The sequence below is a fragment of the Sminthopsis crassicaudata genome, chromosome 3 (genome assembly GCF_048593235.1).
Source record: "Sminthopsis crassicaudata isolate SCR6 chromosome 3, ASM4859323v1, whole genome shotgun sequence".
Taxonomy (NCBI): Eukaryota; Metazoa; Chordata; class Mammalia; order Dasyuromorphia; family Dasyuridae; genus Sminthopsis; species Sminthopsis crassicaudata.
This window is the reverse complement of record NC_133619.1, coordinates 241,854,506-241,869,431: the sequence shown is the minus strand read 5'-3', so window position 1 is coordinate 241,869,431 and position 14,926 is coordinate 241,854,506. Positions and strand designations below refer to the sequence as shown.

At 35.9% G+C, this 14,926-nt stretch overlaps 1 protein-coding gene across 6 annotated transcripts in view; it reads left to right on the top strand.

Moving 5' to 3' along the window:
* Positions 1-14,926, top strand: part of PLCXD1 (phosphatidylinositol specific phospholipase C X domain containing 1) — a 38,458-nt gene that overhangs the window by 17,065 nt on the left and 6,467 nt on the right. For 4 of the 6 annotated variants that reach the window (XM_074300266.1, XM_074300268.1, XM_074300269.1 and 1 more), the window contains 3 exons: positions 9,493-9,629; positions 12,330-12,458; positions 13,827-13,982. In XM_074300266.1, the coding sequence (XP_074156367.1) occupies positions 9,493-9,629; positions 12,330-12,458; positions 13,827-13,982 (422 nt within the window). The remainder of the gene's footprint in view (positions 1-9,492; positions 9,630-12,329; positions 12,459-13,826; positions 13,983-14,926) is intronic. The other 2 variants (XM_074300271.1, XM_074300272.1) reach the window with 1 other exon arrangement.

Genomic DNA, 14,926 nt, shown 5'->3' with positions numbered 1-14,926 from the left:
AACCTAACTTCCTAGCTTCTAGCATTTTAGAGTGTTTGCTCCTGGTTCTCTCTGGCTCTCCAGGCCTTGTGACCCTACTCAAATGACAAAGAGTGAGCTCTCAGTCACCAGGCAGTAGGAGAACTGTTGGCAAGGTCTTCTAGGTCATGTGCAGATGTGCTAAGTGCATGGGGTAAAAGGGGGTTTGAGAACAAACAGGTGCTTTAAGACACCTGACTACTTTGTGTAAGTAGGAGATTAGGAAACAGGCAAATGATAACCCAAAGTGACATGGCAGGATTAGAGAGGGAGGGAGGGAGGGAAGAAGAGAGGGAGAGAGAGAGAGAATGAAAAAGAGAGACAGAGACAGAGAGACAGACAAAAATGGGGAGGGAGTATAATGCTGGAGAATCTGAGGCAAGACAGAGATTAGGGTTTTTAATATTTTAATAGTGGAGAATTTGGAGTAACAAAGCCATACTAGTCATAGCCAGCCAGCTAGATTGAACTCTTGTTTCAAAGCATCCAGCATCTAGCAATTAATTCCAGAGACTTTTATAGGGCTCCAGATATCAGGGAAACAAAGGCAAGGTGGGGCAGAGCACTGGGTGAGTGGAAATTCTAGGAAGAACAATAAATTCTGATAAGTTGGGAGTGAAAAAGGTGGTCAAGCAGGAGACAAGAAGTCTGGGCCAGAAAAGATAGAGGGTGCCATCTGGGTATTTGAAGTAAATCATTGGAGTTTATGATTCTTTGGAATGCCAGAGTGGCCAGAGCCCTGCAGCCCTAATTATCTCAGTCCTAATAGCCAGGAAGGGGGGGGGTTGCCACTAGGGAAACTGAGGCAGAACAATTCAGGGAAACTGAGGTATTACAATTAGGGGAAACTGAGGCATAACAGGGGAGAGGGAGAGAGGAGTAAGTCAGAAATTCTTTCTAAAAAATAGGGATTTACACTCATCTTCTTAAAGAAATGACTCTTGAAAAGAGCAATAGCTTGTGAATTAAGTACTCAGTGATGATTATGATGTTAGAATGTTAGAACTCAAAAGTAATCTAAACTTCCTTTCCCTTTTCTTTCCCCATTTTATAGATCAAGAAATTGAGTCTTAGAGGAATTAAATGATTTATGCAAGGTCACATGGTTTTTAATGGAAGAACTGGAACTAAAACTCAGCTCTCCTGACTTCCAAACTAGTGTTTATCCCACTTTCTCCTGGGGACATTTTCCTTTGGTTTCTATTTGATGAGAGAAGGGTCAGCTAGATGGTACATGGGATAGAGTACTGGGGCAGAAGTATGGAAGACTCATTTTCCTGAATTCAAATCTGGCCACAGATGGCCTGGGCAAATTACTTACCCCAGTTTGCCTCAGTTTCCTCATCTGTAAAATGAGCTGGAGAAGAAAATGACAAAACATTTCAGTATCTCTGCCAAGAAAAACCCAAATGGGGTAATGAGGAGTCAGACATGACTGAACAACAAAACAATAAATAACTTTATGAAAGGACTAGGATCTTGACAAAAAACACCATTTCTCTCTAATAATGACATGGGGCTGCTCCTGCCTGAGGTATATGGCCATTTGTCCTCATCTTTTGGACTCTGTCTTCTTGGGACTTATTCCTCATTAGAAACACAGGAAGAGGAAAGAGGGAATAGGAAATAAAGAATTGTGCTGCTATGGATACATTTCTTGAATACTTAAAAAAATTAAATACTTCATTAGAAACAACAACGAATATCCATATAAACAGTTAAACACCTTAGTAATTATTTACATTTAAATTAATTTCAATACTGCATGCAGTTTTTACTCTAAACCTATTTTAAGACTTAGAGCCACATAGTAGATGCCTTTTGGTTGAGAAATTGAAGAGCATCCTGAGCTTGATATGTGTTTGACTCATGATGATGATCTGAACCTAATAACTCTTCTGGTATGACTATAAAATGATGTCTCAACTTTAGCAAAGAAGCAACTTGTAGGAGCTGATAGTCATTTCTGTTGTCTTAGCTGAATTTTTTGGGAGAAAAAATCTGATAGGAATTATAGTATCATGGTAAAATGGAAAGCTCATTAAATTTTAATTAAGCAGGTCTTGTTTCTGATTCTATTGTCAACTCAAGCAGAACCAGCTGCTGATCTATGGGTAGTCAGAGCCAGCCAAACAATGGAGGCAAGAGACAGGAGAGTCAAGGCACAAATAGAAGTTTAATTTCAAAGGAAGGAAAATGCTTGTAAGTGGAAATTCTCCTGAGTAAAAGGGCTTGTGACTCCTGGCGAGGGTAGGATTTTTATGTTAAAAACTAAAAGAAAGCTGTAGACCATAACACAATCATTCTTAGATCAGCTGCCCTGTTTGGCATATTATTTCTGAGAACAATACAGATGTTCTCAGATTCTATGGGAATCACTGAGTCTTGTGATTGTCTCAAGTTTTTAGGGTCATTGAACTTTTGACCTTGCAGTGGAATACAGAACCAGAGCTAGTATGGAAGATATAGGTGTACAGAACTGCTGGTTCACTCAACAGTTACAAGAAACAGGGATTATAAGTATGTCAGGAAATGTGATGGATGGCTTTTTGCTGCAGCATGTCAGCTACTTCTAGTTCTCAGTTTCCTGAAAAATAGAGGGAATTCTAATAAATCTAAACAGTTATTGATTAATATGAAAATAATATTGGTTAATATGGTGCTTGGTTAAAGCAATACATTTTGCCAGAGGGTGAGATCATCCAGGGTGTGAGTGCAAAGGATTGTTCTTATGCCAAGCTCAGGTCACAGCTTGCTTGCTAGGCCTCTGGAAGGAACACAAGATATCCCCAAATATTTTGACATTTCCCCCTTTTTGGCTAAAGGGAAGAGGATTGAGAGGCTCCTATCCATATGGCCAATAAAGGAGAAGCAGGTATAAGGCAAGAAGCCCCAAAAGGCCAGTTAGATCAGGAGAAGTTGCCCAGGGGTTTAGTTTCTTGAGAGGGACTTATTGAGGAAATGTGTCCCAGGTATTTTTGCTAGTCATTATTTTTTTGCAAGCAGAAAAGAGAGGGGGTCCAAGTCTGTAGAAGGAGAAAATGCCAATATCCTTAATGATTGGGTACATAACAAAAGGGAAGATTTTTTAAAAATAGGACAATTTATTCAGACATCCTTGGAATCTTGGGATAACTATCTCATCTGGATGTTGGCTATTTCTGGATCCATACTAGGAGAACTTTGAGGTCCCTGGAGGGTTTTGCTGTTCACTCAAAAGCAGGAGTTCATACCCATAAATTTGGCAGTTGTGGGAAAAATCAAAAGGGCATGATAGGGGTCCTTAGACACAATGATTGATCAGTATGGGGATAGTTTTCAGATAAGAAAACTCTTTGAATCAATCCTTGTATTTGAGTTTCTGGTCAGCATAACATAAATCCTTAATTAACAATCTCTAAACAACACATGGAGATATTCACTTTTTCATCCACACAGAGCTAGGTTCAAAGGATTCAACAAAGTTTTCTTTTCACAATTTCCATAATTGCATAATTAATTATAATCTAATCTCCTACAGAAAACCTAAAGTGACAGTCCTGCTTATTGAGACTTTTGTTTCAAGTATGAAAATTGTTTAATCTTTTTCAGTGTTTTAAACTCTCTGACTTACTGCCCCTAGAAGTTTGTTGGCTATATGCAATTTAAACCTTTCAAAGCAAGACTCTAGCTAACAACACAAACATGACACAGACATTTCATGTTTTACAAAGACACAAAAAAATGACAAGACCTGCAAACAGAACTGGTTTAGCAGAGGCATTTAATTTATAAAGGCACATGTAGGTAGACATACAGTTGCAATTTTATAGAGGCATGCAGAAAAGCCCCAAATTCATAAGGGAGCAGAGAGCGACCATTTATAAGTTAGTAGAGGAACAGTTAGAGAACATTTCCTTACCAGAAGGACCTGAGACAAACTGGATTAGGAAGGGACCTTGGAGTTTTTTTTAATAAAGAACTGCAAGTTTAACCAAAGGGGAGCCCAGGAGATTGGAACAGGAACAAGGGCAGAAGACACCAGATGAGGGAGTATGTTGCACTCTGGAGAAATAAATCTTTTTTTTTTTTTTTTGGATTTTTAAATTTATTTTTGCGCTAATGTATTCTTTTAGAACCTAGATTTTCAAACATAGGAGACAGCAATAATACTAGTGTAATTGAAAGACAAAAGTGAATTAGGAAAAAATACTTTCTTAAAGGGGAAAAATGACACGTTTATACATATTCAGTTTGAAATTCTAGGGGATCACATAAAGAAATTGTAACCATTTGGATACACTACAAGTTCAAATCAGATGGAAATATATATTTGCAAGCTATTAACAAATTATAAGAGTTGAAACTGGGGGGAGTTGAATTTCCAAGGCAAAGCAGGTAGAATTAGAAAAAAATAAATTATGGGAAAACTTTGAATAATATCAATATTAAGGACTCAAGAAGAGGATAAGAAGATGACCGAAAAATGGTTATAATTAGGAGTGAATGTGCTGTGTCTGAAGCCAATGCAAGGAAAGTCTTTTTCTTTTTTTTTTTTTTTTTTTTTTTTTGTGTGTGTGTGAATATCATTTTCTTGTTGTACAATAAACTTTAGATTCCGAAGGTACATGTAACCTGGGCAGAGAGATATTAGTGCTAACAATTTACATTCACTTCCCAGTGTTTCTTCTCTGGGTGTAGCTACCTCTGTCCATCATTGATCAACTGGAAGTGAGTTGGTTTTTCTTTATGTTGAAGATTTCCACTTCCATCAGAATACATCATCATACAGTATTGTTGTTGAAGTGTACAGTGGTCTTCTGGTTCTGCTCATTTCACTCAGCATCAGTTGATTTAAGTCTCTCCAGGCCTCTCTGTATTCCTCCTGCTGGTCATTTCTTACAGAGCAATAATATTCCATAACCTTCATATACCACAATTTACCCAACCATTCTCCAATTGATGGACATCCATTCAACTTCCAGTTTCTAGCTACTACAAAAAGAGCTGCCACAAACATTTTGGCACATATATGTCTCTTTCCGCTCTTTAGTATTTCTTTGGGATATAAGTCCAGTAGTAGCGCTGCTGGGTCAAAGGGTATGCACAGTTTGATAACTTTTTGGGCATAATTCCAGATTGCTCTCCAGAATGGCTGGATTCTTTCGCAACTCCACCAGCAATGTATTAGTGTCCCAGTTTCCCCACATCCCCTCCAACATTCATCATTATTTGTTCCTGTCATCTTAGCCAATCTGACAGGTGTGTAGTGGTATCTCAGAGTGGTCTTAATTTGCATTTCTCTGATCAGTAGTGATTTGGAACACTCTTTCATGTGAGTGGATATAGTTTCAATTTCTTCCTCTGAGAATTGTCTGTTCATATCCTTTGACCATTTATCAATTGGAGAATGGTTCGGTTTCTTATAAATTAGGGTCAGTTCTCTATATATATTGGAAATGAGACCTTTGTCAGAACCTTTGTTTTTAAAAATATTTTCCCAATTTGTTACTTCCCTTCTAATCTTGTTTGCATTAGTATTATTTGTACAGAAACTTTTTAGTTTGATGTAATCAAAATCTTCTATTTTGTGATCAATAATGATCTCTAGTTCTCCTCTGGTCATAAATTCCTTCCTCCTCCACAAGTCAGAGAGGTAGATTATCCTCTGTTCCTCTAATCTATTTATTATCTCCCTCTTTATGCCTAAATCATGGACCCATTTTGATCTTATCTTGGTATATGGTGTTAAGTGTGGATCCATATCTAATTTCTGCCATACTAATTTCCAGTTTTCCCAACAGTTTTTTCCGAATAATGAATTTTTATCCCTAATGTTGGTATCTTTGGGTTTGTCAAAGATTAGGTTGCTATATATGTACCCTTTTTTGTCCTTTGTATCTAATCTGTTCCACTGATCTACCTGTCTATTTCTTAGCCAATACCAAATGGTTTTGGTGACTGCTGCTATATAATATAGCTTTAGATCAGGTACACTTAGACCACCTTCCTCTGAGTTTTTTTTCATTAGTTCCCTTGCAATTCTCGACCTTTTATTCTTCCATATGAATTTTGTTGTTATTTTTTCTAGGTCATTGAAATAGTTTCTTGGGAGTCTGATTGGCATAGCACTAAATAAATAGATTAGTTTGGGGAGTATTGTCATCTTTATTATATTCGCTCGGCCTATCCAAGAGCACTGAATGTCTTTCCAATTATTTAAATCTGATTTTATTTTTGTGGCAAGTGTTTTGTAATTTTTCTCATATAATTCCTGACTTTTCTTTGGTAGATGGATTCCCAAATACTTTATGCTCTCAACATTTGTTTGGAATGGAATTTCTCTTTGTATCTCTTGCTGTTGCATTTTGTTAGTGATATATAAAAATGCAGAGGACTTATGTGGATTTATTTTGTATCCTGCCACTTTGCTGAAATTTTGAATTATTTCTAGTAGCTTTTTAGCAGAGTCTTTGGGGTTCTCTAAGTATACCATCATGTCATCTGCAAAAAGTGATAGTTTAATTTCCTCATTTCCTACTCTTAATTCCTTGAATCTCTTTCTCGGCTCTTATTGCCGAGGCTAGCTTTTCTAGTACTATATTGAATAGTAATGGTGATAGTGGGCAACCTTGTTTCACTCCTGATCTTACTGGGAAAGGTTGCAGTTTATTTCTATTGCATATTATGCTTACTGAAGGTCTTAAATATATGCTCCTGATTATTCTAAGGAATAATCCATTAATTCCTATACTCACAAGAGTTTTTAGTAGGAATGGATGTTGGATTTTGTCAAATGCTTTTTCTGCATCTATTGAGACGATCATATGGTTCTTATTAATTTGATTATTAATATGGTCAATTATATTAATAGTTTTCCTAATATTAAACCAGCCCTGCATTCCTGGAATAAATCCTACTTGATCATAGTGTATTATCCTGGAGATGATTTTCTGAAGTCTTTTTGCTAATATCTTATTTAAGATTTTAGCATCAATATTCATTAAGGAGATTGGTCTATAATTTTCTTTCTCAGTTTTCGATCTACCTGGTTTAGGTATCAGTACCATGTCTGTGTCATAAAAGGAGTTTGGTAGGACTCCTTCATCCCCTATTTTTTCAAATAATTTATATAGCATTGGGGCTAATTGTTCTTTAAATGTTTGGTAGAATTCACATGTGAATCCATCTGGCCCTGGGGATTTTTTCCTGGGGAGTTGATTAATAGCTTGTTCTATTTCTTTTTCTGAAATGGGACTATTTAAGCAATTTATCTCCTCCTCTGTTAATCTAGGGAGCCTATATTTTTGGAGGAAGTCATCCATTTCACTTACGTTATCAAATTTATTGGCATAAAGTTGGGCAAAGTAACTCCTTATTATTTCTCTAATTTCCTCTTCATTGGTGGAAAGATCCCCCTTTTCATTTGTAAGACTATCAATTTGATTTTCCTCTTTCTTTTTTTTGATCAAATTTACCAAAGGTTTATCTATTTTATTGGCTTTTTCATAAAACCAACTCTTGGTTTTATTTATTAATTCAATAGTTTTTTTACTTTCAATATTATTGATGAGAAATAAATCTTTGATGGTGCTTGGTTCACTCCCAGTAGTACCAGAAAGTCCAGTGATTTGATTCTGTGTCCAGTCCACTTCTGACACTAATTAATATCAACTAGATTGGAACCAGCCTTTAATCTATGGGTGGCTGAAGCCAAGCAAAGCAATCTAGAAACAGGAGAGTTAGGACACAAACAGAAGTTTAATGTCTAACTGAGGAAACTGCTTGCAACCTGAGTAGGCAGGCTTGTGGCTTCTGGCAGAGGTAGGGTTTATATACAGATACATAAGGGGGCTAGACCACAACACAATCATTCTTAGTTGTTGAGTAAACAGTTATCCTGGTAGGCCTTTCTTGGAATAATACAGATGCTCTTTGGTCCTATGGGAATCATTGAGCCTTATGATTGCTCAAGCCTTTAAGGTCATTGAACCTTATTCAGTGGAATACAGAACCAGAGTTAGCATGGCAGATATAGGAATACAGTATCTGGTTTGGTTCACTCTAGTTACAAGAAATGGGGATTATGAGCATGTCAGAAAATGTGTTAAATGCTTTCTGTTGCAGCATATCAGATGCTTCTGGCTCTCAACTTCCTGGAAAATAAGAGGAGCTCTAACAAATTTAAACAGTTATTATAACTAGAAAGTTATAATTATATTTCATATTATTAATATGAAAATCATATGATTAATATGGTGCTTGGTTAAAGTAATACATCTTACCAGAGGGTGAGGTCATCCAGAATGTGAATACAAAGAATTATTGTTCTGCCAAGCTGAGTTCACAACTTGCTTGCTGGGCCTTGACTCTGAAACCAGGGTGTTGCTAAATATCTTGACACTATCTTGGCCATTTACTATCACAAACTCACCTTACCACCCATTTTTATTAGTGTCAAGTTATAAACATTAGGTGTTTTTTGGGGGGAGTACTTAAAGGGGAGGGAGAATACTATTAATTGTAGAGATCAGGAAGAGGCTCCTGAAGGAGACTGCATTTGAGCTGAAATTTGGTTGAAGCCAGGGATTCTATGAGATGGGAAATAAGGAAAAAAGTATATTCTAGGCAAGGAGGTTATGCCCATATAAAGGTATATAGGGGAGATGAATTGCTGAGTTAGAAGAACAAGAAGTCACTTTGGTTGAAAATGTATAAAGGGTAGCAATGTTATATCTGTCTCAAAAAGAGATTGAAGCCAAATGTTTTCATTTCTCTTTGGAACAGAGATAATAATGCCTCTCCTATCTACCTCACAGAGTTTCTCAGAGCAAAGAATTTTCACAAGCATAAGATGTCATGTTATATAAATACAAACTATGATATTCAAAATTTAATAAGAAACTTATATAGAATGTATATATAGTAGGGATGAAGAGTTCAGAGCACATGTATCAGAAAGAGCCAGGATACATGCTCAGCTCCATCCTCCCTGTTATATATTTTGTGGGGGTTGTTATTTCAGTCATATTCAATTTTTTATAATCCCATTTGGTTGAAATGAAAATTTTCTTAGTGAAGATACTGGAATGGTTTGCCATTTCCTTTCCTAGTTAATTTTACAAATGAGAAAACTGAGATAAGCAGGGTTAAGTGACTTACCCAGAATCACAGTCAGTAAAAAAAATGTTGGAAACTATTTGAACTGAGATCCTCCTGACTTCAGGGCTTACATTTTATACTTGCTACCTAGCTGCTACCCTATTATATATAGTACTAGACTATATGTATATGTATGTGTGTGTGTGTGTGTGTGTGTGTTTATACACATACACACACACATATATACTCATACATACAAATACATACATATGTATAACTATTGTTCTATGTCTATAGCTATCTATTTACCTATCTAGCCATAATATGTAGGCTACTACATTTTTTTTTTAATTAGTCCAACAACAGGAGATAAGACTTTATTCCTATTTACAGGGAGCCATGATACAATGACCTACTGTTTGAATAAGAAATCTCCAATATCTCAAAATCAATCAAAGCTGCTGCAGGTGTTAAATAAAGTGTTTCCATGCATCATCCATCCAGTGATATTAAAATGGTCAACAACACAGGTAATAAGGCTTTTAATGTTTTTGTGCTCTTGTGGTGTGTTGGCTTGGGCATTTATGATTATCGAGATTACAAACATGGCTGCCATCTTTTGGGATCACATAGGAATTTAATTGTCCAAGAAGGGTATATGGTGGAGATGTTTTGACCCCTATGAAGAAGATCAGAGAAAAGGAGTGAAGCTGAGGCAGATCTGGGGGTTGTATTAGCAGGTGCTCTCCTACCTTGGTTCTTTCCTTATTCAGTGTTCCTTTTACCCTCTTCCTTCCATTAACCTAGTTCTTTCGGTGGGGTAGATTCCTTTTGGCTCTTCCCCCCTCCCCTCCTTATACTATCAATCATTATAATAATAATGTTATTATTTATATGGCCTTTTAGGGTTTACAAACCACTTCACAATTATAATCTCATTTTATCATCACAATGATCCTAGAAAGATAGATGATGTCATTTATAAATGAAGAAATTGGGGCAGACAGATTAAGTGATTTGCCCAGGGTCATACAGCTAGTGTTGGAGTTCAAACTTGAACTCAGGCCTTTCTGATTCTAGTTCCAGTGCTCTATCTACTTTGCCATCCAACTGGTTACTTTCATGTTTTGTGTGTCCCTCTACCTGTATCTGATATTAGACATCTGGGTCACTTTTTCTCTTTGATTCTAGGAAATCCTTCTTCCTTCTTTGAGTCCTTTTTCTTAGGTAAATCTGTTTCCAAACAAGCCTAAAATTAGACTCTGCTATCCATTTTAGACTGTGTAACTTTTTTGTCTGATTACTTTATGGTTTTGGTTGGCTGCTAAGTTGGTAAGCAATTCACTCAGCAGACAAGCAAAATGCCCCCTTTTACCACATAGTAATGAGATAAAAAAGGAAGAAAGGTCCAGGTTGTGAAGAGTTTTGAATGCCAAACAAGATGTTTATAGTTGACCCTGGAGGTCATAGAGAGATACTGGAGTTTATTGAGTAGAAAAGTGACAGGGTCAGTCCTACATTTTATAAAAATCACTTTGGTGGTTTGAGTGGAGGAGAGATGATTCAGGGACAACAATTAGGCTATATTGCAATATTTTAGTAAGAGGTAATGAAAGCCTCTGAATTAAATTGGTGACTCTGCAAGTGGAGCAAAGGGGCCATATATGAATTGTGAGGATAGAAACAAGATCTGGCAACAGATTGGTCATATGAGGTGAATGGGAATGAGGAATAGAGATGGTTAACCTGAGTGACTGAAAATATAGTAATCTGCTTGATATTAGTAAGAAAGTTTGGAAGAGAGGAGGGTTTGGAGAGGGGATATTATGCAGCTGAGTTCTGTTTTGAGATGCCTATGGGACATCTAGTTTGAAATGCCCAAAAGACATTTGATGATGCAGGATTGTAGCTTGGGAGAGAGATTAAGGCTAGATGTATAAATCTCAAAATCATCTGTAAAGTGTTGATAATTTAGAACCATAGAAACTGATGAAATCATCAAATGAGATGATATATAGAGAGAAGACCCAGGACAAACCCCTTAGGGATACTTCCAATTAATTGGGATGTAACAAAGATGAAACTTTAGCAAAGGAGACAGAACTAGTCACAAAGGTAAGAGAACTAGCAGAAAACAGTATTGGAATTCTGGAAAGAAAAGAATCTAGGAAGTGTAAAAGGCTTCAAAGATGTCAAGAAAGATAAAGATTGAGAAAATCCCATTACATTAGGCAATTAAAGTATCACTGATAACTGGAGAGAGCAGTTTCAGGTAAATGGTCATGTCAGAAACTCATATGATAAGAGACTGATCTTTAATTTTAAATGTATCAGGGTGATATTCCTCAGAAAGGAACCAAGAGTCATGTCCAATTCTGGGATGTGTCCTCCACTATAGTAAATCAGGGGTTCCTCATATCACAGCTGTTATACAAAAATGTGATCTTTATCCTCTGTGTAAGTTATATGTCTGGGCTTTCTATCTCTCAATTAGGTCTTTCTTTTCCATTCATATGTGGCTGGAGGATCTTTTTTCAGTTCAGATTTTTCCTTATTTAATAATATCTGGTTAAGACATTATCTCCAACCCAAATGTTTTTTTCTAATTCCTGCTGGGCCTGAGGCTCACCACAGATCTCTTAGATATGCTACTCCATGGGATATTGGAGCATCTTTTGGTAAGCAAATGATGAGGAAATTCCACAGGCTTAGGTGATATTTTTGTTTGCTTAAAGTGCTTAAATTTTTTTTCAAATTATGATCTTACTGAACACCAACAAACATTTCAACATAAAAAGAATGGAAATAGGATTTTATGTGTTTGAAACCTTGAAACTCTACAATGTGACTTATTTGAAATCTATTAAATTGTTCATAATATTAATAATTACAGTGTTCATGTCTCCTTATGAACTTCTTTCCCCTCTTTTCTGTGTATTTTCTTAATGTTTCCTTAAGTTTTTTTCTTTTGTATCATTATTATTTCTCTTCCCATCCTTGAGCCTTCTCTGAGAATTATTAAGATGGTAATTTATCTCACAGCTCAAGTTTTATTACCACCATGTTTTATTCTTATAATACTGTGTACCTTAATGCTCAAAAGGTGCTTGTGAAGGCACCAAAAATTGTTTTGTCTGTTTCACAGACTACTGATGATGCAATTGATCATATGAGGAACTGGGTGTTCCTTGCAGTGAACCAAGATGTTTATGGTGATCTCTACCTTGTAGACACTGAATATAACTGAGCAGCTGGATGCCGGCATCCGGTATTTTGATCTGAGGATTGCTCACATGACTGATGGCTCTGAGAAGAATTTGCACTTTGTCCATCTCATATATACAACAGCTTTAGTGGAGGTACTAAAATATGGTAATGTATAATTTAATGGGAAACTGATGAAGTGTTCAGATCAGCTGGCTTGCTATAAACTGAATTTTGAATTGGCTAGGAAACTATATCTAGGTTTGGATTCATCCATTTTGGTTTGACTTTTAATCAAACATAGTTCTTAAATCAACACTGATTTCCAGGGAAATAAGTCTCATGTACAGAGGACTGATTTTTTAAAAATAATGTGCCAATGATCAAGCTCTTCTTTGATAGTAAATTAAGTGATTTAGGATGCAAACAATCTTTTACAGGCCAGTATTTATTATACTAGGAGGTCTCTCTAATCTACTAAAAGAAAAAGAACCGTGATGCATGTTCTTTGTTCTGAGTCTAAATAGGCTTGTGGAGGGAGAGGAGATAGTTATTTTTCCTCTGGATAGTAGCAGAGAGGCTCACAGTAACAGAAGGGACATACAAGGTCCATTTTCTAAATGGAGCAATAAATTCACCCACTATGTGGCTTTCTCTGGCTTTGAGAGTTAGGTGAAGAAATACTGGCCTACTGGCCTTGATGGCTTTAGAAATGGTCAGCATGGGGATAATGACTACTCTTAGCTCAGGTAATAAAGTGTTCTTTCCTTTACTTTCTTAGTATGAAACTGGGGATTTAGCAGAAAAAATGGTGGCAAAAAAGTATTTGTAGGAAAGCAAAGAAAGAATTTCTCATATGCTTTGAAATCTGGTTCCCATTGGGCTATGTTTTCTATCATTTTCTTTCATAAGTGAAATCTATTCATGGCAAGGTTTGGATGGTTGAAACAAAATGGCATTAGTTTTTTTGTTTTCTTATCAATATCCTGTCAGTAAAGGCCTGTACAATTTACAAGACTGTTGTTACATGCCTTGAAAAGAGGGATTAGATCACGCAAATTTGGCTATATCTTTTAGAATGATGCCAAAACTCAGTGAATTGTTTGCTATTTCTGATGTGGATACTTTGAAGACATGTACTCAGAACTTTTTCCATGTAGGTCTTTAGAATTATCCATTGCCATGAGTCAATATATTTCTATTTACTGAACTCTCAGGGTTCAATGCAAAACCTTTTTAACAGAACTGACTTTGATGGAGTGGGAAGATTGCCACAATTTTAATTTTATGTAATTGCCTATCACTTTTTTTCAATCTAACTTTGTGTTTTATAGTTAAATATAACTGCTTAGGTTGGGAACTATTTTACAGAAATATAATTTCCTTATTTTAAGAACAGCAATTTGATAGTTTGAAGACTTAAAATTATTTAATAGTTTCAACCTAAAAGCAAGAATATTATCTTCTCAATATTGAGCTCTATTTGTACCTTTCAGATGTTTTTGAATTTTTTTCTTTCATAGGATACCTTAACAGACATCTCAGAGTGGTTACAGAATCACCCTAAGGAGGTGGTGATATTGGCCTGCAGGAATTTTGAAGGAATGACAGATGAACTTCATCAGTATCTTGTCACCTGTATAAAAAATATTTTTGGAAAAACACTATGTCCCAGAGGTGTAAGTGAAATATTTCATATTCCTCCAGTTTTTTTTTCCTTGACTGAGTAAAAAAACACAAAAAACCCCCAAAAAAAACTTGGGCTGAGAAAACTCCAGATGTGAGATAAAGAAAACCCCAAGTTCTAAAGAAGATATAAGGCAGAATGGTCCTTAATTCCTGTGAGAGTATCTGCAACTCTCTCTGATACCGAGATAAACTCCTGAGCTATAGTGATAAATAGCAATCTGATGGTTCTCTTTAAAAAAAAAAAAAAAAAAAAAGTTTAGAGCAACAAATTAGTTAAAGAAGTTTATGCAGAAAATTGACAATAGTTTCCCTAGAACAACTAAGTAGGCCCAGCTTGAATGAATGAAGAGAGTTAAATCCTCAGGTGGCTTTTGTTCACTTAGCAGAGTACCTAATACATAACAGGTGCTTAGTAAATGCATTCCTTTCTTTCTTCCCCTGGCAAATATCTTTACATGTTAAAGTTTCTTTCTTTCTTTCTTTTTTTTTTTTTTTTTTGAGAAGGTTGTTGAGCTCTTGGATGCCAAGTAAAACCTAGTAGAACTTGAAGCAATTATGATTTACAATGTCTTTGAGTTAGAGGACCTGTGTTCAAATTCCACCTCTGGCACTTACTAAGTGACATTGGATTTAACCTTCCTGGACCTTAGTTTCCTCATCTCTAAAATGAAGGAGTTGAATTAGATAGCTTCTGAGTTCCTTCCAGGTATAGACCTATGATTTTATGAACCTAAAAATTTAGTTCAAAATTCAAATACATATTTATTCATGGAACACATTGTTAGAGATAGAATTTAGAGTTTATTATTACAACCCCCTCATTTTATATATGAAAAATATAGAAGCCCAAAGAAAGTACCTTATGACTCTAAATACAGTATTCTTTTCACTGCTGCTCAAATTTGTTTAGGAATTTGTTTTATTAATTTGCTTG